The 20,112-nt window shown below is 49.9% G+C and overlaps 6 protein-coding genes across 6 annotated transcripts; 4 read left to right on the plus strand and 2 right to left on the minus strand.

Annotated features, from left to right (window-relative positions):
• Positions 1-634: 634 nt before the first annotated feature.
• On the plus strand, positions 635-3,868 carry F5Y00DRAFT_222611 (pre-mRNA-processing factor 39). The gene is made up of 5 exons (XM_048005753.1): positions 635-1,164; positions 1,243-1,458; positions 1,514-1,617; positions 1,989-3,194; positions 3,249-3,868. The coding sequence occupies exons 1-5, from the start codon at positions 1,093-1,095 to the stop codon at positions 3,415-3,417; spliced, it is 1,767 nt and encodes a 588-aa protein (XP_047870172.1). The 5' UTR covers positions 635-1,092; the 3' UTR covers positions 3,418-3,868.
• A 1,037-nt stretch (positions 3,869-4,905) lies between these two features.
• Positions 4,906-6,749, plus strand: F5Y00DRAFT_222612 (heme peroxidase). The gene is made up of 2 exons (XM_048005754.1): positions 4,906-5,702; positions 5,770-6,749. The coding sequence occupies exons 1-2, from the start codon at positions 5,201-5,203 to the stop codon at positions 6,354-6,356; spliced, it is 1,089 nt and encodes a 362-aa protein (XP_047870173.1). The 5' UTR covers positions 4,906-5,200; the 3' UTR covers positions 6,357-6,749.
• A 399-nt stretch (positions 6,750-7,148) lies between these two features.
• On the plus strand, positions 7,149-8,485 carry F5Y00DRAFT_267470 (ATP11-domain-containing protein; the record flags this gene model as incomplete). Its single annotated transcript, XM_048012074.1, has 1 exon — positions 7,149-8,485. One exon carries the CDS (start codon positions 7,149-7,151, stop codon positions 8,118-8,120), a length of 972 nt encoding a protein of 323 aa, XP_047870174.1. The 3' UTR covers positions 8,121-8,485.
• Positions 8,486-11,133, minus strand: F5Y00DRAFT_267474 (acetyl-CoA synthetase-like protein). The gene is made up of 4 exons (XM_048012075.1): positions 10,487-11,133; positions 9,788-10,428; positions 9,095-9,695; positions 8,486-8,994 (listed from the first exon to the last, which is right to left on the minus strand). The coding sequence occupies exons 1-4, from the start codon at positions 10,587-10,589 to the stop codon at positions 8,660-8,662; spliced, it is 1,680 nt and encodes a 559-aa protein (XP_047870175.1). The 5' UTR covers positions 10,590-11,133; the 3' UTR covers positions 8,486-8,659.
• Positions 11,134-11,529: 396 nt separating this feature from the next.
• Positions 11,530-14,418, minus strand: F5Y00DRAFT_3803 (alpha/beta-hydrolase). Its single transcript, XM_048013579.1, has one exon. It carries the CDS (start codon positions 13,751-13,753, stop codon positions 11,570-11,572), a length of 2,184 nt encoding a protein of 727 aa, XP_047870176.1. The 5' UTR covers positions 13,754-14,418; the 3' UTR covers positions 11,530-11,569.
• A 469-nt stretch (positions 14,419-14,887) lies between these two features.
• On the plus strand, positions 14,888-20,048 carry F5Y00DRAFT_3819 (AAA-domain-containing protein). The gene is made up of 3 exons (XM_048013584.1): positions 14,888-15,362; positions 15,447-18,867; positions 18,945-20,048. Exons 1-3 carry the CDS (start codon positions 15,194-15,196, stop codon positions 19,672-19,674), a joined length of 4,320 nt encoding a protein of 1,439 aa, XP_047870177.1. The 5' UTR covers positions 14,888-15,193; the 3' UTR covers positions 19,675-20,048.
• The last annotated feature ends 64 nt before the right edge of the window (positions 20,049-20,112 follow it).

The raw sequence follows: 20,112 nt of genomic DNA on the forward strand, positions 1-20,112 counted from the left end.
ACAATTGAGATCATTTCCATTATGGATATCCCTCTTCCTATCATATGTTTTATTGGAGTATCATCACCGGCCTGCTTGTTGCTTGAGAGTTTCCTAGGAGAGTGCTAGGAGAGATGAAGGAAATATACCTACTACCTACGAATAAAGCTATATTTTGAAGTCTTAAGATATTCAACTTCTTATTCTGGTAGAGAATATCACGCTTGTGATTGTTATGTAGAGGTTTCTCATATGCCGAGCCACTGATGCTATCGAAGAGCTCAAGATATTGGAGCTCCCATTGACAGTAACTGCGTGAGGAGGTTGGCCTTGAGAATAGAATCGCATACACTATCGGAAGAGAGGAGGAAATGTATGTTGTGTCGAATAAAATTTCTGCAGCATTTTATTTTAGCGCTAGAGCTAGTAAGTAGTACGGGTACGTAGGTACAATACCCACCCTGTTTAGAGGGAGATGGCATTTACCTAAGCATGTAACATATTTTTGGTACACAAGATCAAGGATCAATAGGTTAGGTTGGGTAGTTGCACATATGTAGAAAAAGATAGGTAGTTACTAGTCGCCGTTAAGACCTTGTTTAGGGTTGGGAAAGAATCACATACAAGCTTATTGTTTCTACCGAGAGTCATCTATGCTCTGCAGATGAAGGCAAGTGCAAGTTGAGAAATGTACAAAACAAGATAAAGACCCACACACATTCCCTGTTAGTGCAGTTAGTCAATGTAAATGCACAGACCACATGCAAGATATCCCATGTTCATGTCCCAGCCTCATTTAGCTGCATGTGCTTTTCCTTCCTACATACATAGTACCATTTGAACTTTCTCTTGCGATCATCAATCATTGTTCGTCGATCTCGACAACCTCATTGTCATCCAAACCCATTCCCTGTCGCGTCTTTCACATTTGGGGGATCATGAAATTTCAGAATTGCATTATTCCTTCATTGTAATTATCTTGTTAAAATCATCGCGATTTCAATTCCGTCCACGTCTTTTCAATCCTAGCCTCGTGTAAACTCACATCTCTCTACTTGCCTTTTATCACCTTCACCGCGTCGCTAAACGGGTCGCGTACTATTTTCTACAAAGATGGCCGATTTTAATCAGTTCGGCACTTCTGATGAGGAGAATGCCGAGATAAAAAAGTTGACACTCGAGGTGGTAAGTAACCGAGTTTTCCACCCATTTCAGCATTGTTACATTCCAATGGCTCTCTTTGATGTACTAACTATAAGGTAGGAAGCCGATACCGATAACTTCGAGTCTTGGGAGAAGCTCATACGGGCTTGCGAGGCCCAAGAAGGGGGACTCAACCGGAATTCCAGTCCGCAGGCGCTTGCTGCTCTTCGCGATGTCTACGATCGATTCCTCCTCAAGTTCCCGCTTCTTTTCGGGTACTGGAAGAAGTACGCCGACCTCGAGTTCAACATATCTGGCCCTGAATCTGCTGAGATGGTATTAACTTCCCTCTCTGATAAGCTGATAGTTACTGTAAGCTAACTTGTATTAGATCTATGAACGTGGATGTGCGAGTATAACAAATTGTGTTGATCTTTGGGCTTCCTATTGTTCTTTTAAGATGGAGACCACCCACACCCCCCATTTGGTCAGAGAGTAAGTTAAACCGGATGTTTCCTACCCCATAACATTTACCACCAACAGAGCAAAAGCTGCATAGCGACCCCCAACACTATCGGAGCGGTTAATAACACGACTGCTCAGTCGTTGACGGTGAGAGATGCCAACAGAATCCATAACATGTTGGATACTTTCTCACAGATTCTGCCAGGCCGTGGTTCCCTACAATGTCATTGGTTTGACCTTGAACATCCTCGTCGCACTCTACACCCTGCGCCTCAACCGGATTGATTTGGAATCGGAATAGTTGCTAGCACAAATCCCTCCTCTTCTGTATTTGCCCTCCTACCCGCCCTCACTCCCTAACCCCCTTTGTCGTTCTCGTATTTGCTGACCTTTACCCCCAGGCTCTTCGAGCGAGCCGCAGCTTCTGTCGGCCTCGACTTTCTAGCACATCCCTTCTGGGATAAGTATATCGAGTATGAAGAGAGACAGGAAGCGCAGGATAGGATCTTTGCCATCTTGCAGCGAGTTATCCATATTCCGATGCACCAGTATGCTCGATATTACGAGCGCTTCCGTCAACTCGCCCACAGCCGGCCTATTAAGGAGCTAGTACCACCCGAGACGCTCGCGCGTTTTCGAGCAGAGGTAGAGGCTGAGGGCGCCGCGTATGGTATGATACCGCGGGCTGAACTGGAAGTCGAGCGAGACGTCCGTGCTAAGATCGACGCCATGTTCTATGAGGTCTTCCAGAAAACTCAGGATGAAACGAATAAGCGATGGACGTACGAATCGGAAATCAAACGGCCGTATTTCCACGTTACCGAGCTAGAAGCCCCACAGCTAGCTAATTGGCGGAAGTATCTCGACTTCGAAGAGAGCGAGGGCGATTTTGCTAGGACGACATTCCTCTACGAGCGCTGTATCGTCACATGTGCCCTGTACGATGAGTTCTGGCTGCGTTATGCCAGGTGGATGTCGGCGCAACCTGGAAAAGAGGAAGAAGTCCGTCATATCTATATGAGAGCTGCCACCCTCTTTGTGCCTATCAGCCGGCCAGGTATCCGCCTGCAGTTCGCTTACTTTGAGGAGTCTTGCGGTCGCACTGGCGTCGCCCGAGATATCCACGAAGCCGTATTAATGCAGCTGCCCGACTGCGTAGAGGCTATCGTGTCTTGGGCCAACCTTGAGAGACGACAAAACGGTCTCGATGCGGCTATCCAAGTCTACAAGGCGCAAATCGATGCGCCACACGTTAACATTTTTACAAAGGCCGTTCTCGTTACCCGATGGGCTTTCTTGCTATGGAAGATTAAGGGATCCGTCGACGAAGCAAGGACCGTTTTCCTGAAGAACATCCAGTGGTATGCCGATAGCCGCCATTTCTGGGAGCGGTGGCTTGAGTTCGAACTAGAACAACCGACAAACGCAGAGATGGAATCTCAACATGCCGAGCGTGTCAAGCACATCTTTGACGAGTTGCTGGCGAAGAGCCGAATATCATCGACAGCCAAGAAGGACTTGTTCCTGACCTATCTTGCCTATCTCCAAGAGAGAGGTGGCGCGGAAGCGATGAAACAATTCCTTACTATCGACCGAGAGATCTACGGGTATGTGATTTCTTTTTAGTCGTGTCTACATTGAAATACTAACATTGCGTCAAGTCCTGCTTCATTGTCAGTGCTCGATAGGCCCGCAATTAAGGAGAACGGTGTCGCAAGAGCCCCTCTAGACGATGCTACCAGAGCAAAGGCTGAGAGTAGATACCCTGCATATTACGAGTACTATATGGAACCCGAGCCCAACGCGCAAGGAACTGCACCTTTCCAGTAAGCTCGAGTATAAACTCAGTTTCGACTCCTCGAGAGTCAGCATTCAATATTCTGACATCGGTGAGTAATGACGCTCAAGGAGTAGGAGGGGGCAATGTATTTGTATCGTGCTTGAGTTCCAACCGTGTTGAGGGTTTAGTTATAATAGGGGCATATGAAGTCTCGGACGGATCGGGATGATGAGGTAAAGGGGAATCTGGTGTGTATACCAGCCAGAAGTATTTACTCGAGGAGCTCACGGCACTCGGAAGCTATCAGGCAATAGTTTGTACGCGTGTTTTTACGATTGATTAAGAAATGAGAATTAATCCACCAGTGTTTCAATTGCTAAATACCTACCTAGGTATAGATAGAGGTGGATATTGCAAATGATTATGTCATATTTGTTTTTCTATTTCTATTACTATGTAGTGTTTATAGTGTTTAAAAGAATTGTCGATACTGTTTGAGTCATATTTGATATTTGATCAATTTGATATCTGATGACGAGCTAGCATTTTTGCAACCTCTGCGGAAGACGAGACGGTTCTGCCGAAACCACGAGCCGGTAATCGGAGATAAGACTTTAATAAGATACCTACTGGGTTAGGTACCTACCATGCTCGGACAAGCTCGGGCAATTGGGATGTTTCTGTTCTGGCTCTTTTTTTTTTTTTTTTTTTTTCCTTTTCTGCTGGGTACCTCATACTATATGTGGTACCTAGTGTATGTAGTGGCAGCAGGGTGGACCTCGGGTGCGGCGCCGTGCGGGCAGAGCGGACTACACGTACTCCGTGCCAGTGGGTGTCCCCCAAGGTGCTATGCTATACTATGCTATTGTACTATGCTATATTAGTAGGTTAGGCTGCGTTAGCGGTGTGGGTTCGCGGTTCGCGGCCTGCGGTAGCGGTTTTAAATAGTGCAAGGCTTTTTAACGTTCCTGACAAATACATACGAAGGACCAAAACTTTCTGAGTACGTAAGGTAATGAATGTTAGGTACTAGCAGTTTGGTTCAACTCGGGGAGACTGGGAGACTGGGAGAATGGATGGAATTTTGGTTGTAAATCGTTCGATTATCGGCCTTGGTACTTGAACCAATTGAATCTCTTTTTTTATGATATGTTTTTAGGTACTTCGTACAAGCTTGAGAGAGATATAATGTTACATGCGCACGCGCAGGTTGCATGCATGCGTGGCCCCGTGAATCTAGGCCTTCTATTCGCTACGTCGTTGTTGGCATCAGATGTTGCCATCGGTTTACCCTCTTCATCAACAAAACAAAAAATTCCTCCGCAGGTAAGAACAATTAGGTACTACACAGGTACATAATGTAGTTCCATAAGCCAGCCATGGCAAGCGCGAAACGAAAGACAGAGGGGAGAAAAGGGAAAGAGAGGTACCCGTTTAGGGGCCCACTCTGCATAGTAGAATAGAAGCCGAGAGAAAATGATGCCAGGGGGGTCGCCACCCAATAAGACGGCTTAGATTATTTCTTACTAAACATTTCGGCTGCTTTTCCCAACGACGGGGACCTGCCGTCCTCGGATTTCTTTTCCTGTAAGCCTTTACATACATATGTAGAATTGGCATCTTCCCTCACCGTCCCTCCTTCATCGTTATATACTATCGTTATATATTAGTTAGCTTAACTCTCTCTTGCTTTTTTCGTTTACTCTCCTCCCCCCCGGTTGAGCTCAATTGCATTCCTCTGCTGTGCACTAGGAAAGACCAAAGTAAGACATCCATCATATCACCCCGCCAATATCGGATATTTCCTTGTATTTCTAACCCACGACGTTGTAGATGTCGGCCGCAACTGTGTCCCGCCAGATGGCCCGCGCGGCCCTGCGCACCTCCGCTAGGAACACATTCGCTACGTCTTCTCGGCAAGCATTCCGACAACACGGCCGACGATTCTACTCGTCGGAGCCTCCCAAGACCTCTGGCTCATCTAGCTCATCGAGCCTGATCTACCTGGGGGCAGGTGCCGTCGTTGCGGGTGGTGCCGGCTACTACTTCTACACCTCAAACAACTCGGGTAGCACCAAGGTGTTCTCGGCCACCAAGGACGACTACCAGAAGGTGTACAACGAGATCGCTAACCGCCTTGAGGAGAACGATGAGTACGACGATGGCAGCTACGGCCCCGTCCTCGTTCGTCTCGCGTGGCACGCCAGCGGTACCTACGATAAGGAGACGGGTACCGGTGGCAGCAACGGTGCTACCATGCGATTCTCCCCTGAGGGTGATCACGGCGCAAACGCTGGCTTGAAGCACGCTCGGGACTTCCTTGAGCCTGTGAAGGGTATGTTCTTTTTCTTCTTTTTTCTATCCGTCAAGATTCAGACCACAGGCTAACACGTAGCGTATAGCCAAGTTTCCCTGGATCAGTTACTCTGATCTCTGGATCATCGGCGGTATTGCTGCCATCCAGGAGATGCAAGGCCCCGTCATCCCGTTCCGACCCGGCCGTCAGGACGGAGATGCCGCAGCCTGTACTCCTGACGGACGTCTTCCCGACGGTGCCAAGGGAACCCCTCATCTCCGTGACATCTTCTACCGCATGGGTTTCAACGACCAAGAGATCGTCGCCCTTGCCGGTGCTCACGCCCTCGGTCGTTGCCACACCGACCGAAGTGGGTACGACGGACCGTGGACCTTCTCTCCCACCGTCCTGACCAACGACTATTACCGCCTACTCCTAGAGGAGAAGTGGCAGCTGCGCAAGTGGGATGGCCCCAAGCAGTACGAGGATGTCAAGACCAAGTCGCTCATGATGCTGCCGGCAGACTACGCCCTTATCCAGGACAAGGCAACGAAGCCTTGGGTAGAGAAGTACGCCAAGGACAATGACCTCTTCTTTAAGGATTTCGCTGCTGCCGTTACCAAGCTCTTTGAGCTGGGTGTGCCTTTCAAGCAGGACACCGAGAAGATCACCTTCAAGCCTGTTAATGCTTAAATTTAATGAGATACCATATGATAGAGTTAGAGGGGGCGCATTAGAAAAGATGTAAAAGAGGAAGGCAAGGCAAGGCTAGAGTTAGACCTAGACCTAGACCGAGAACTTTAGAGAGACCTAGAAGCGACGTCGCGTCGTGACTGTCGATGGGAGAACTGACGAGACGTGTTAGAGTGGGACACCTGCCCTCGAGCAGGGCTTGATTGAGCTATACTGTTTCCATTAGCCTATATAGTTGCGTATTCGATCTTGTTTAATCGAAGCTTAAGATCTATATATCAACGAAGTTGTTCCCATTTCTATATTCGTTCATGTGTTAGGTATTGTACGTACGTCGTGCTTGTTTGCTTACCTAGGTACCTAGGTATGTACTATGTGACGGGGTAAAGCTGGAGGGAAAAGAATCCGGGGATGATTGAAATAGAGGTGTTTTAATAGGTCGACTCGCAGCAAACGTACTATATATGTAATGGAGATCCTTTTTGTTCTCCACTGCCATGCGGTCACTATTATGTGTTAGGAGGTACTATTGTACTCTGATTTGGAGATGGAGTTGTGCCCCACGTCTTGTCGATAAGTCTATGCCTTAACTATCCGCGATTTCTACGTCCAAAGTTCAAATTTAGCTCCATTTTCTATTCTATCTTACACTTAACCAGCACAACCTCGGAACCCACCAGTCGGTGAAGTGTGGTAATAGGAACACCACCTAGCTAGGGTTGCACACAACATCTCTAACCCAGTTCTTTTCTTTTCTTTTCTTCTTCTTATCTTCCCGTCTATTCTTTCCCAATGGCAACGGTGCGCATCCCGGCCCTGCGCAACCTCATCGGCCGACGGCAACCCTTCCGCCTTCCGGGCCAGCAGCGCCGCTGGGCCCAGGTCCACGATGTGCGCTTCGTAGCCACCACCCAGGCCGCCCGCAACGTCACCGAGAAATACCGCGACAAGCTCGACCGCAAGGCCCGCGAGGAAGGCCTGCGCGATATCAGCGAGCTGAAAGAGGCGTATAAGGACCGCATCCAGGAACTTAGGAAGAAAGATGCCGCTTCGGTTCCCGGTCTCGATGCCCTGCTTGCGGATGAGCCCGCGCCGGTAAAGACACGGGCTCAGGATGGAATCACCCAGAAACCACCCCCACCCCCGCCACAACCGCAAGTTCCACCCGTCGTTGGGACGGGGAGCACAAACGCCGCCGTAAAACCGCTCTCCGAAATCCTCGACCTGCCGAAAGCCCGCGCGCTCCCCGAGAAAGAACTCTCGGCAATATGGCGGCTCCGGCACGCCTCGTCGCCCAACTCGCTCTGCGCGGTGATCCCCAGGGCCACGTACGCGACGCTCGAGGCGACGGCGCGGCGGCACCCTTCGTTCGTGCTGCCGGTGCCGCGGGGCGCGGAGGTGGGGGCGGAGATGCACTTCCTGCAGTGGGTGTTCGACGGGCCGTCGCGGACGGCGACGGTGCTGTTCACGCAGCTGGCCGAGTACAAGGCGCGCGGGGAGTGGGCGCAGCCGCACACGAGCGTGACGCACTACGTCGACGAGGGGCTGGCGGGGGTGCTGATGGCCGGGAGCGTGGTGGACGGGCGGGGGGCGAGCGTCCAGGATGCGAAGTGGCTTGTTATGCTCATGCAGCGGTTCTACGGCGGGGAAGGGACTGGGGGGGACAAGGATGGGGGGAAGAGGAGGTTGTTGGAGGAGTTTGGACGGGGGGATGGCGGGTTTAGTGTTGAGAGGCTGTTGGAGGAGAGTGAGAAGTTGGGTTGAGGAGAGGGGGTGCTGGATGATGATGGTGGTGGTGGTGGTGGTGGTGGTGGTGGTAAAAGTTATGCACGATCGACAGATTTGTCTTGAGAAAGACTGCGGTTTGGTATATAAGAAGAAAGGGGGGGTGGGGGTTCGTTCGAAGAGAGTACCTAATTTTAAGAATACGCCGGACGGGACTATTACGAAATAACACGTCACGCGTGTATTTAAGACTGGTTTGGACGACAGATAAGACAGATAACGCTGCTCACGGATGATAGACAGAGGGAAAAGGGGGCTTGCTTGTAGCTGGCTCAACTGTATAATTATTATCTGTATAACTAAATGTTATATTAAATTAACATGGGTATTCCAAAATCTAAATAGAGAGAATTCCACATCCACGCCTTAGCTTTACAATGCTGCTCTTGTCTTGACGTCTTTCTACCTTTCTCTTCCTCTCTCTCTCTCTCTTTCTACCCTACTCTACTAATCACTATGCATCGCCGCCTTATATACCGCTCCAGCACCCCCTTCTCCTCTCCTCCCCCTCCCCCTTATCATAACTTGGGCCCCTCGGCCCTCTGATCCTCCTTCCTAGCCTCCTCCTTCAACACCCGCCGCAGCAGCTTACCGCTAGCGTTCTTGGGCACCTCGTCGACGAACCGCACGCCGCCGCGCAGCCTCTTGTGCTGCGCGACGCGTCCCTCGACCCAAGCGATGAGCTCCGCGGCCTTGGCCTCGTCGCGCGCGACGTTGGGGCGGAGGACGACGTACGCGCGCGGCACCTCGGTCTCGCGCACCTTGTCGTGCGCGGGCACGACGCACGCGTCGGCCACTTCGTCGTGCCCGAGGAGCACGGACTCGAGCTCCGCGGGGGCGACTTGGAATCCCTCTGGTAAGGGGGGTGTTAGTAACTAGAGCCGGGCTATATATATAATATAAGGGACCTGCCCGTATATATACAACAAAGGAGGAAAAAAGACTAGACTTACTATACTTGATCAACTCCTTCAGCCGATCGGTAATATAAAAATTCCCCTTCTTATCGACGTACCCGATATCCCCCGTCTTGAAGAAGCCGTCCTCGCTAAACGTATCCTCGTGCAGCTCCGGCCGGTTCCAGTACCCGGGGAAGACATTCGGGCCGCGGAACCAGAGCTCGCCCTCGCCCTCGCCGGGGCCCCTTTCCGCGCGCGTCTCCACGTCGACGATCTTGGCCTCGACGTTGGGCAGCAGCTTCCCGCAGGACCCGTTGAACCGCTTCCAGTCGGCGATCTGGCCCTTGGTCACGGCGGGCGCCGTCTCGGACAGCCCGTAGCCCTGCATGACGGGGATGCCGAGGCGCGCCCATACCTGCTCGACGAGCTGGCGGCCGAGGGGGGCCGCGCCCGAGTTGAGCCATTTTATGCTCGAGAGGTCGTATTTGGCGACGGAGGGGTGCTTGGCTAGGGCGAGGACGACGGGAGGGGGGATGGCGGCGAAGGTCACGCCGAAGTCTTGGATTGCTCGGCAGAATTTGTCGAGGTCGAATTTGGGCAGGACGACGACTTGGAGGCCCATGAATATGCTTTGCAGGGCTATGCATGTGAGACCCTTTTGACGTTGTAACTTGTAAGTATCTCGAGCTAAGCTAAGGCTTGTTTCTACCTCATGATATGTTGTTGGTAATGGTATTTATCACTTACGTATACGTGGAAGAAAGGCAGCACCGCGATCTGCTTATCACCCTTCCCGTCGATCCCTCCCGCGTGATAGATGCCGTTGAAGACATCGCAATGCCCCAGCTGCACGAGGTTGGAAGCGATGTTGTAGTGCGTGAGCATGACCCCCTTCGGCAGCCCCGTGGTCCCGGAGCTGTACACGAGGAACGCGGTGTCCTTCTTGGGATCGATTCGCGGGCGTAGTGATAATCCCAGTAGCCCCGAGCTCCCGCGTATCTCGGTGAAGTGCTTGAACTTGCCCGCCGGGTCCCTCGCGTCGCCGAGCAGGATGATGCGGTCCTCAGGCAACCCGATGATCTTGGCGGCCTCGAGCACGGTCGGCAGCATAGGAACCTGCGTCACGATGCCCGCGACCCCCGAATCCTTCATCTGGAAGGCGAGCTCCTTGGCCGTGTACGTCGGATTAGCAGTCGAGCAAGCGCCGCCGGCCCAGTGCACGCCGAAGAAGACGGGCGGGTAGTCTATGCTATTCGGCGAGAAGAACCCCAGCACGTCGCCCTTCTTGAACCCCCATTGCGCCTTGAGTCCCTTGCCGAACTCGAGAGCCGTGCTACGGGCTTGCGCCCATGTATACGAGCGTCTTGTGTCGGGGTCGATGTATATTTCTACCAGCCGGTGAGCGTTAGATATTTCTCCTTCTCGTACATTTATTTACTTACTTACCCTTGTCCTCTGGGAACGCCCTATCCTTCCTCTCGAATATAAGCTGCCATAGGTCGACCTCCGGGATTTGTAACGGCGGGTGAAAGGACTTGACGACCACCATGATGACGACGACACGACGATACGACGGGAACCCCTAGGAGCAGCTAGATAAGCAGAAATAGAGACTGTCAGATTTATATTTGTATGTACGTAGTGGATTAGTAGATAGCAATTATATATAAGTTATGTATGTATATATGACAATATGTATAATGTATATATATTCAAGCTCAAGTCACTTGAAACCGGAGCAGTTGTTGAGTTTAGGAAAAGAAAGTCGACGAAGCTAATCGGTGAACGCGAAGCTCCCGCGGTTAAAGCTCCCGAGGTTGTTTTGTTAGTGGTGTCAGACAAAGGAGCCGTGGGAAACCGTGGAGCTTCCCCTGGGATCCATTAAGAACCCCGTCGCCCCTCCTGTTGGGACGGGAATAAATATTACTATGTAGCTTAGAGATATTATTAATCGGGGTTCACGATCCCTGACCGGAGATGATCTTCCTGTCCCCGTTGTAATACTACCTTTCAACCTACCTAACCTTTACAGTTTACTCGCCTCTGATATTGAATATGATATCGAGGACTAATTATATAAAACTAAGTCCCAAGTCGATACATGCGTATACCTCTCTATAAACACACGGATCGTGGAAATAATGCTTATCTCAGGTGGCTTGGCCACGGGGACCCCAGATCATGCGGAGGAATCAGCACACTAATCCTAGAGGAGACAAGCTTCAATGTATCTCTGCGGGGAACTTGAAGAGAAGCTGGGGCTGCTGACCAACGTGAAGATATTCAGGACAGCAATTACATGTAGGTATAAGTAAACGAAATAGCACGTAATAACTAGTATAAAATGAGAACAATAGACATTATATGTACTCTATGTGACCTATTTATCTCGTCTTATATACGTCTAAATATGAATATATATATGGCATATCATACGCATCAGCTATGATGTATATAATCGTCTCCGTACCGTCATACGTTCGTGTCCAAATGTAGAAATCAAAGGGGGTATCATGCTCCAATCGAGGATTACGCCGAATCGCTACTCGACTGCTCAGCATCCTCATTATCTTCCTCGGCCTTTTCTGGCCGTACCCACGCTGCGACGTCTTCGCAGCCTTTCGGTATTCTGCATTTGTCTCTAACGTCGCAAGTCTTCCATAGAACTTCCCGAATCTCCCCAAAAATCTGTTCTGCCGCGTCCATCGCCCAAATAACATCCAGGTGTTCGTAGTCTGGCAGTATTTTGCTGTGAACTACGCTGACATGTGGTTCTCTTCCTTTTTCGAACCGTCGCAGCAGTTTCTTCCCATCTACGAGATTATCTTTTCCGGCTACCCATAGCGCAAATGGACACACCTTCTCGTCGTACCACGCGGTAGAGCCTTTTGGTTTCTTGAGGTGTTCTCTATTCATGTTTTGTAGTATAGAGCTTCGGCGCTTGCTGGCCGTTTCGGCGAGAGGTCCATCTGTTCCATCGTCGCTCTCCTCACTCCGCCACTCTTCCTTAGTAGAGAGTATGCATTTATGTTTGGCAAAGCATTCCCTACCTAACCACCAGCGCATCGATTCGGCGCTCACGTAAACGGGAGCAAACTGAAACATGCGGTCCCTTAGGCCACGATCCCAACGAGCATCCGTCCAGTCAAATAAAAACGAGAATACAGTGTATCCAAGCTTCCCGTAGATGCCAGAAGGTAAGATCGAATGCATGGTCATCATAATAGGAATGAATGCGTGGATACCGAACATAATTCGGAAGAGGCTCGGCGATATCACGCGCATGAATTTGAAGTACATTTTGCCAATCAGCGGCCCGGCATAGGCTGCTGGTGCAAGGGCGCAGAATACCGTGAGCTTCTCTCCCAGCTCGGGACGCTGCTCTTTCGCTAAGGCTACGAATGTTTCTGTCGTGCCTTGCGAGTGACAAATCAACCCAATCTTCTCGAATCCAGTCTCAAGCAATACTCGCGAGACTAACGCAGATAGATCGAAGACCCCCATCTGCCGAATATTCCAGCACCACATACGAGGATCTGAGTAGTCGAGTAAGGTATGCTTTGGATTGAAACCGCATCGATTGTTTCCTAGCCATACATCATAGCCCGATTTGCATAGGTAAAATGCTAACGAATCATCGTCGTTGACACAATAGGCGCCAGAGCTTTGAAGCAGACCGTGCATCAGGAGTACAGGAAACTTACGCTTCTGGCTTGTGTCTCTTAATACCTTTTTGTTGTCGCCCGTGAATAATTCTGGTCCTCGGTGGGACCGCTCCTGATCATCCAACCTGGTATACTCGCGGGGATCATAAACGTGCCATAGGTCAATAATGAATCCGTCCTCGGTTTGCACTTGAAATTCCTCAATGTCCAAACCAACCCTCCGCGCATAGTATGCCACGTCGCAGATAACGGGATCCGGCCCACCTTCGGTCGGAATGTAGCCTTCGTTTCCTTGGGCGTCCTCTTGATCCGAAATTCTTCGAGCCTGGGATTGCCGCCTCTTCCAGGCCTTTTCCTGTTTATCTCGTACAGTCTGCCTCCGAATCTCCTCTTCGTAAAAGGGCCTTTTAGCGTAAGGGTCTTGGAAGTTTATACGCTTCCAGGTCTTGTAACATACTTTAGGTATGTTCGTAAATATGGCGCCGAGGACAATCACTCCTAGGAAGGCAGCGCTAAGAAAAAATGATGTAAACCGAAAGGTCCAGCATTGTATATCGCGAAGTAGAGATGGCGGTCCATACAAGGGAAGAGGAGGGAAAAGCGGGTGCGTGTTTGTCGGTGGCATGGACCTCCGTAACGAACCCAACGAACCCAACGAACCCTCGGATGATTTCTGTGCTGCTTTATTATCGGCGTAGGATGCCGACCCTAAGCCAGAGACAGCATGAGGCGATGGGAGGTCATCGTTGTTGGCATGATCAATCGCATCTTTAGAAACACCATGCTCTAGTTCTTCTTTTAATATGTTAAGTTTATGCGCTTGCTCAAGAGGGACAGGAGGCAGCCGGTTCCCATCGGCTGTGATAATGACCGGATCCTGTGGCGTCACAAACTGGGCCTCGACGGCAACCGTATCTGTGTATTCGTTATTTTGGGTTGTCTGAAGTGAAAGCTTCTCTTCTTGTTGGGCGAATTCGACGGCTGTTTGGACAGTAGCAGCGCTGGACGGCTCCAACCTGGCCTGATTATGATCGGTACTAAGTTCCATTGCGATGTTCAACTACCTGTAATTAGAAGTATATTCATCTGGCCTCGAAGGTTATTTGTCAAGTCTTTGTATAAACTCTTTAGACGGAAAGATAGCTGGCAGAATCAAAATTTTGCAGCTTAGATAATGTCAAATCAAAAAGAACGAATCGTGTACCGAATGGATTGACGTCGCTAAATCTAGGTGTGATAGGTGTGATCTAGTAATGAGATCTAGTAACCCAGTAATGTTTGCAATACCGCGTCAGCAGCGAAGCCGCGTCATAGTTTTCTTAGAGGGAAGATACTAGGTCGAACCCGGATTGGATTCCAAGGCAGTCAGCTACCGATGAAATGAAGATATATCAAAGCAGGGCCAGGGGAGTCGGTGTGTCACTGGTGTAAATCGGTGAATGGAAAGCGATCCCCCCTATTACAAGGATTTGTGAGGGTAGAATCTTGCCAATGTAGGTCCCGGAGATCAAGGAATACCATAGTACGTCAGTATGCAGATTGTAGTCTGAATTCCTTGTGTGCTTATGTATCAGTGTATTAGGTAGTTGATTCCGAGCGGCTGGACACTAGTGAATGTCGAATAAAAGAGAAGGTAGAGGATGAATGCTCCCCCTGACTAGTGTAGGTTAAGCGTTGCGGGTTTGACAACAAAGACATGTGAAAGTGAAAAGTGAAGAAGAGAGGGGACTATGGCAAGTATATATAGAGACGAATGAAACCTTAAACATGTGAAATGGTTTAACTATGGTCTGTTTGATGTCAGCTTTACATAGTGTGAAGAAGGTGCAAGTTACATATTCCTATAGTTAACTGAATTACCTAAATGTACCTGTTTCGTAAGGAAAGTATAAATGAATAACTAACATTGGTAAAACAGTGCTAAACTGGAAGGCAATCAAAGTTTATTTACATTAGTTAGTACAAAGTTCTTACCTGCAGAGATACAAGGCAGGTAATACCAACACCTTTAATTGCAAGCCATCAATTGATATCGATAACGATAACGTAGGCTTATTTCACTTATCGTACTATTGGTTTACTGGTTATTGGTCTGTGCATGTATCGAATATGAACAATGCCTCGGTCGAAATTATAGCAGGTGTAAGCAAAGCCGAAAGTCAATTACCTACTACCTAATGTAGTGTAGATCAACTGGGTGACGCGAAGAAGCGAAGAAGCAACGAAGAACAAGAAGAAAAGGGTACCTAAGGTATACAACGCGACGGAATAATAATAATATACCCAATAATATACCCGTGAGGTGTCATCCTATCATTTATCATTTGTCAACCTCTTTAACTTAGGTACTATTCGTAAATATTGCCCTCTAAAATTCCACTTTCCTCTATGCGCGACACCTCGCGACTTGCGGGGCCCTGATCCGCCTTAATGATTTCCATCACGGCGTACCGCTCTTTAACATCTTGAAAAGCCATACGTCGCGACTATGGCTACTCCGACTCGCGATCCAGGTGCTCTTCGAAAGCGAAGGCGGAGAAGAAGGCAGGATAAGCCTGCTTTACCAGCAAAGCTTGTACTGGACAATCATATGAAAGGAGATGTCGGCATATTATCCAAGAACCTATTCGCTGATTTGTTCCCTCACTTACAAAACGGTGAGTGTTTTGACGAGATACTTGAATCATATGGCTCTCTGCAAGTAGCCGTGTCGCCGTATCGAAAACTAATAAAGACTTCAGGTGATACAGATTCGGTTGAAGACGAGAGCAGCCAACCTCTCAACCCTCTCAACCCTCTCAACATCCAGCATGTTGCCATTGCCCCGTGGACGCCGTCTCCGAATCCCCAACGGATAAACTGGACTATAGTCCCCATCGCTAGATCAAGCTCCCTTGCCGATTCTACCATCCAATTCTCCCCTTCGTCCCTTGCCCTACAAAGTTTTGCGACAACGTTGCAGCAGGTTGCACCCTCGAGGCTTTCTGGCCATAACAGAGGCGGCATCGAAGTTCTGGTCTTAGACGTGGCCACTATTCCCTTGGATACTGTTTTTGTACACCTCGAAAGTGACTTGGTGAAGAGACTTGAGAATGGGGAAGGGACTTTCTTTAACGATCATCTCTCCGTTGAAAAGAAAGCGGCTACGGGACCCAACGTATCGACGGATCGTCTCGCTGCTGCGTTGCGTGTAGCTTTGGGCACCTTGAAGATCGTTCATAACGGAGACCTATTCCCTTTACCATTGCCTCCGCATCCTATTACACACGTACCTCCTACGCCTGGCAAGGTAACACTTTGCGAGCCCGTAGCACAAGGCATCTTAGCACCAACCACCAAGATCATTTTGACGAGGGGTCACACTCAATCGAAGCAAGCTCGAGGCGCCATTACCTCACCCCAAGCTTTAAATACCGTGGATCAGGATGGCGAGGACACAGCAACCGACCAGTTTTATTCTGCTACCGAAGAACGAGATAAGGCGGATGGTCCGAGCGAGACGTCGGATATTATAACAGATGTCGACACGGAAATTTCAGAACCTGAGAATGAAGATGAACTCTCCGACGATTCACTTGACGACATCATTTCTCTTCAAGCTCCATCGCTGCCATCCACCAACGCTAGCGGCGTCTCTACCATGCAGCCAGGAACACCATTGACACTTGGACGAGGAAGGATTGGTAACGGCGTGAATACTCCCTCGGTCTTTTCTAGTTTTACCGCTACAACCGCTCGCCAAGATCGTCCCAAAGGTCGCCTGTTCAAGGCCCACGGCTTGATGAGCCAAATACCATCAGAATTACTTCACCCTAAACCAACAGCCGAAGACGATGAAGAGGCAAGGGTATACGTAGATATCATCTCTTTAACTAGGATAGGCTGTTTCTCCGGGGACTGGGTCCGACTCGAGGCCTCAGAGGAACCTCCCGCAAACGGAATCGGTTTGTTCGGCCTAGGCAGCTTCGGACAACCAGGGGAGGAAGAGTCAATATGGCGACCAGCTAAGATTTATGGGCTCCCAGAGGGTTATTCCCACAGGCCCATGACTAGAATCCCAAGCTCAAAGCACGATGTAAATGATCGAAGGCCATCGTTCTTTGACTCCAAAGTTCCAACGCATACTGGACCTAGTGCGTATATGTCGCCCCTCTTGCTCGCAAACCTAGAGGGTGCGCCTTACGTTCGCCTATCTCCGTTGAAAAGAATAGCTCAGCCTCCGAGGCCAGGCCAGGCAAAAATCACCGGATCGACCCGCCCCCCCTACGCTCGCGATGTCACTCTTCAGCAGATACGGACTCCCGTCTCTTCCGAGAAAGCTCTTCAGACGGCTATATTCGGCGGGCTCAAGGATCACTTCGCGCGAAGTATTCGCGTAGTCAAAACTGGTGATTTAGTTGGGATTCCAATTGACACGCAACTCGGACGTACCCTCCGGGAATCAACAAATACCGGAGATGGTCTTGTTCTTGACGATGTCGTAGCTCTTACGGCTTCAAGCAGGTCCGGCGCGGTAGCTACGTCAAAACCGGACGCCGTCGCTTGGTTCAAAATCGCTCATATAGAACGTCAGAAGACGGAACCCGTCGACGAAGAGGAAGAAGAGGATATTTGGGGTGGTGTAGCTTGTGTCGACAGCTCTTCAACTCAGATTGCCCAATCTGGCGGTACTACTAGTTGTCTACCAGGCACGAAAGATAGTAATTGGCCTTACTATTTAGGCGTCGAAGAAGCTCCTCGGCCTATATCCGGTGCCCTGTCTTCGGTGGTACAGCCTCAGACGAGGTTTACCCCGCCCCTAAGACGACGATTGAGAGAGTTACTGGCGGCTGCTACGAGTAAACGAGCTGTTCATCTTAAAATGCCCCCGGTTGCTGTTCTTCTCGTGTCAAACCAACGCAACATAGGCAAGGCCACTTTGGCTACCAATGCTTGTGCAGACATCGGTCTACATACATTCACTATCGATTCTTATGACGTGGTCAATGAGAGTGGAGCTGGGGGGAGCGATGTCAAAACTGAAGGCCTCCTGAAGGCGCGAGCAGATCGTGCCATGAGTTGCGGACCGGAATGCTGTGCTCTGCTTATTCGACACATCGAAGCCCTCACGGCCGACAGGATGGTAGCTGCAATGAAGGAAGTTCTCAGTGACACTAGAGTATTGATTGCGACGACAACCGAAGTAGACAAGGTGCCGGACGGAATTAGAGGACTCTTTACCCACGAGCTCGAAATGAGCGCTCCCGACGAAGGCGAACGTGAAAGCATTTTACAATCCATAATACAAAACCGAGGGGTATCTTTAGCTCCTGAAGTTGAGCTAAGTGGAGTCGCTATTAAAACTGCAGCTCTAGTTGCTGGTGATCTAGTTGATGTGGTTGAGCGTGCGATAGTCGCGCGTGACTCACGTCTAGAGAAACTGTCGACGAAGGTCTCGAACAACAATTCGATTGTCACTGTTCGCGATGTACAAGTGGCAGGAGGTTCGTCTGCGAGGTGTCTCACGAAGGCTGACTTCGAAATTGCTGTGGACGCGGCACGGAAGAATTTCGCAGACGCAATTGGCGCACCGAAGATTCCGAATGTCACCTGGGATGATGTTGGTGGTCTCAGCAATGTCAAGGAAGCGGTCATGGAGACCATCCAACTCCCGTTGGAGAGACCAGAGTTATTTGCTAAAGGAATGAAGAAGCGTTCCGGCATCTTGTTCTACGGCCCACCCGGTACGGGTAAGACGTTGTTAGCAAAGGCAATTGCCACAGAGTACAGCTTGAATTTCTTCAGCGTGAAGGGTCCCGAGCTGCTAAACATGTATATTGGAGAGTCCGAAGCCAATGTCCGCCGCGTCTTCCAGCGAGCCCGAGATGCGAGACCCTGTGTTGTCTTCTTCGACGAACTTGATTCGGTTGCTCCGAAACGAGGAAACCAGGGTGACAGCGGAGGTGTCATGGATCGTATCGTCTCCCAGCTTTTAGCAGAACTCGATGGCATGTCCGGGGGAGATGACGAAGGAGGCGGCGTCTTCGTTATTGGCGCTACAAATCGACCCGATCTACTCGATCAAGCGTTGCTACGTCCCGGTAGATTTGACAAGATGCTCTACCTTGGCGTGTCCGACACGCACGAAAAGCAGATCACAATTATGGAAGCCCTAACAAGAAAGTACGTCTCTAATCCAATTATCTTAGCCTTGCAAAGGGGAACAACTCATAATACGCATATGCTAACCTCGCCTACAGATTTACACTCCACCCGTCCGTCTCGTTACCGGCTGTTGCAGAGCACCTGCCCTTCACTTATACAGGTGCCGATTTCTACGCATTATGCAGCGACGCCATGCTTAAGGCGGTTACGCGACAGGCGTCTCTAGTAGACACCAAGATTCGGGCTATCAACGCGGAGCGGGAGAAAGAAGGACACAGTCCAATCTCCACAGCTAACTTCTTCGACCACCACGCCATGCCCGAAGACGTCGCTGTCATGGTCACAGAGCAAGACTTCCTCGACGCGAATCGGGAACTAATCCCCAGCGTCAGCGCCGGCGAGCTCGCCCACTACGAGCAAGTCCGCGCCACCTTCGAAAACCAAGACTCCAAACCTCAGAAGCAACAACAACGACCGGCCTCACCGCCGCCCCAGCCAGAAATAGCCGAGGCTCCATCGACGCCGGCGTTCCGCAGGCCGAAGTCCCGGTCGATCTCGAGCAACAAGGGCAAAGGCAAACCGACGACACCCACCAGCACCAGCAGCACCAACAGCAAGGGGAAAGGGAAGGCCCTCGCCAACGCCAGCGACGAGGGGAGCGAGAACGAGGCGGGAAGCGGGTACGGTGGGAACAGCCTGACGAATGGGAGGAGGAGAAGCGGGAGCGGGAGTACGACTAAGGGGAAGGGTAAAGCACAACAACAGGCTTCACCAACAGCGAAGTTTAACCACGGGACGGCGAGCGATGACGAGGGCCTTTACTAAATGGATATTCTGGGTGCCGTCGAAAAATTGTGAGGGAGGGTGGTATATAGGTATATAGGTATAGAGAGAGAGAGAAATGGTAGGAGTAGTATAATATATTTGGAAGGGTATATACTATATACCTACCTACCTAACCTAAGTAATACAAAAGATATATATATATATAATCTACTATTAACTATTAAATATTAACTATTAACTATTGTAATAACTATTATAATAACACGTTATTCGTCGAACAAGAAAAAAAACGTGTTCCCGTCTTCCATGCAATAATACTGTATACTGCTACCAAGGTTTTCGCAGATTAAGGTAATCGATAGTCTTTATATTTATTTTGTCTTCTCTTCGCAAATTTGGTATCTAATTAGCGCCCCCCGCCCCTATTGTCTGCTGGCTGAAAAGCAGTATTAAGTGAAAATTCGACGGCATCGTCGA

The sequence above is a fragment of the Daldinia vernicosa genome, assembly GCF_022497035.1.
Source record: "Daldinia vernicosa strain CBS 139.73 unplaced genomic scaffold F5Y00scaffold_1, whole genome shotgun sequence".
NCBI lineage: Eukaryota > Fungi > Ascomycota > Sordariomycetes > Xylariales > Hypoxylaceae > Daldinia > Daldinia vernicosa.

Bases quoted from the DNA above. Each gene is read 5' to 3' on its own strand.
- F5Y00DRAFT_222611 (XM_048005753.1), top strand. From the start codon at position 1,093: ATGGCCGATTTTAATCAGTTCGGCACTTCTGATGAGGAGAATGCCGAG. The intron at 1,618-1,988 runs GTAAGTTAAACC...CTTTACCCCCAG, and splicing joins ACCCCCCATTTGGTCAGAGA to GCTCTTCGAGCGAGCCGCAG. The intron at 3,195-3,248 runs GTATGTGATTTC...CATTGCGTCAAG, and splicing joins ATCGACCGAGAGATCTACGG to TCCTGCTTCATTGTCAGTGC.
- F5Y00DRAFT_3819 (XM_048013584.1), top strand. From the start codon at position 15,194: ATGGCTACTCCGACTCGCGATCCAGGTGCTCTTCGAAAGCGAAGGCGG. The intron at 15,363-15,446 runs GTGAGTGTTTTG...TAAAGACTTCAG, and splicing joins GTTCCCTCACTTACAAAACG to GTGATACAGATTCGGTTGAA. The intron at 18,868-18,944 runs GTACGTCTCTAA...CCTCGCCTACAG, and splicing joins ATGGAAGCCCTAACAAGAAA to ATTTACACTCCACCCGTCCG.
- F5Y00DRAFT_222612 (XM_048005754.1), top strand. From the start codon at position 5,201: ATGTCGGCCGCAACTGTGTCCCGCCAGATGGCCCGCGCGGCCCTGCGC. The intron at 5,703-5,769 runs GTATGTTCTTTT...CGTAGCGTATAG, and splicing joins CTTCCTTGAGCCTGTGAAGG to CCAAGTTTCCCTGGATCAGT.
- F5Y00DRAFT_3803 (XM_048013579.1), bottom strand. From the start codon at position 13,753: ATGGAACTTAGTACCGATCATAATCAGGCCAGGTTGGAGCCGTCCAGC.
- F5Y00DRAFT_267474 (XM_048012075.1), bottom strand. From the start codon at position 10,589: ATGGTGGTCGTCAAGTCCTTTCACCCGCCGTTACAAATCCCGGAGGTC. The intron at 10,429-10,486 runs GTAAGTAAGTAA...ACCGGCTGGTAG, and splicing joins GGCGTTCCCAGAGGACAAGG to AAATATACATCGACCCCGAC. The intron at 8,995-9,094 runs GTAAGTCTAGTC...CCCCCTTACCAG, and splicing joins GAAGGAGTTGATCAAGTATA to AGGGATTCCAAGTCGCCCCC.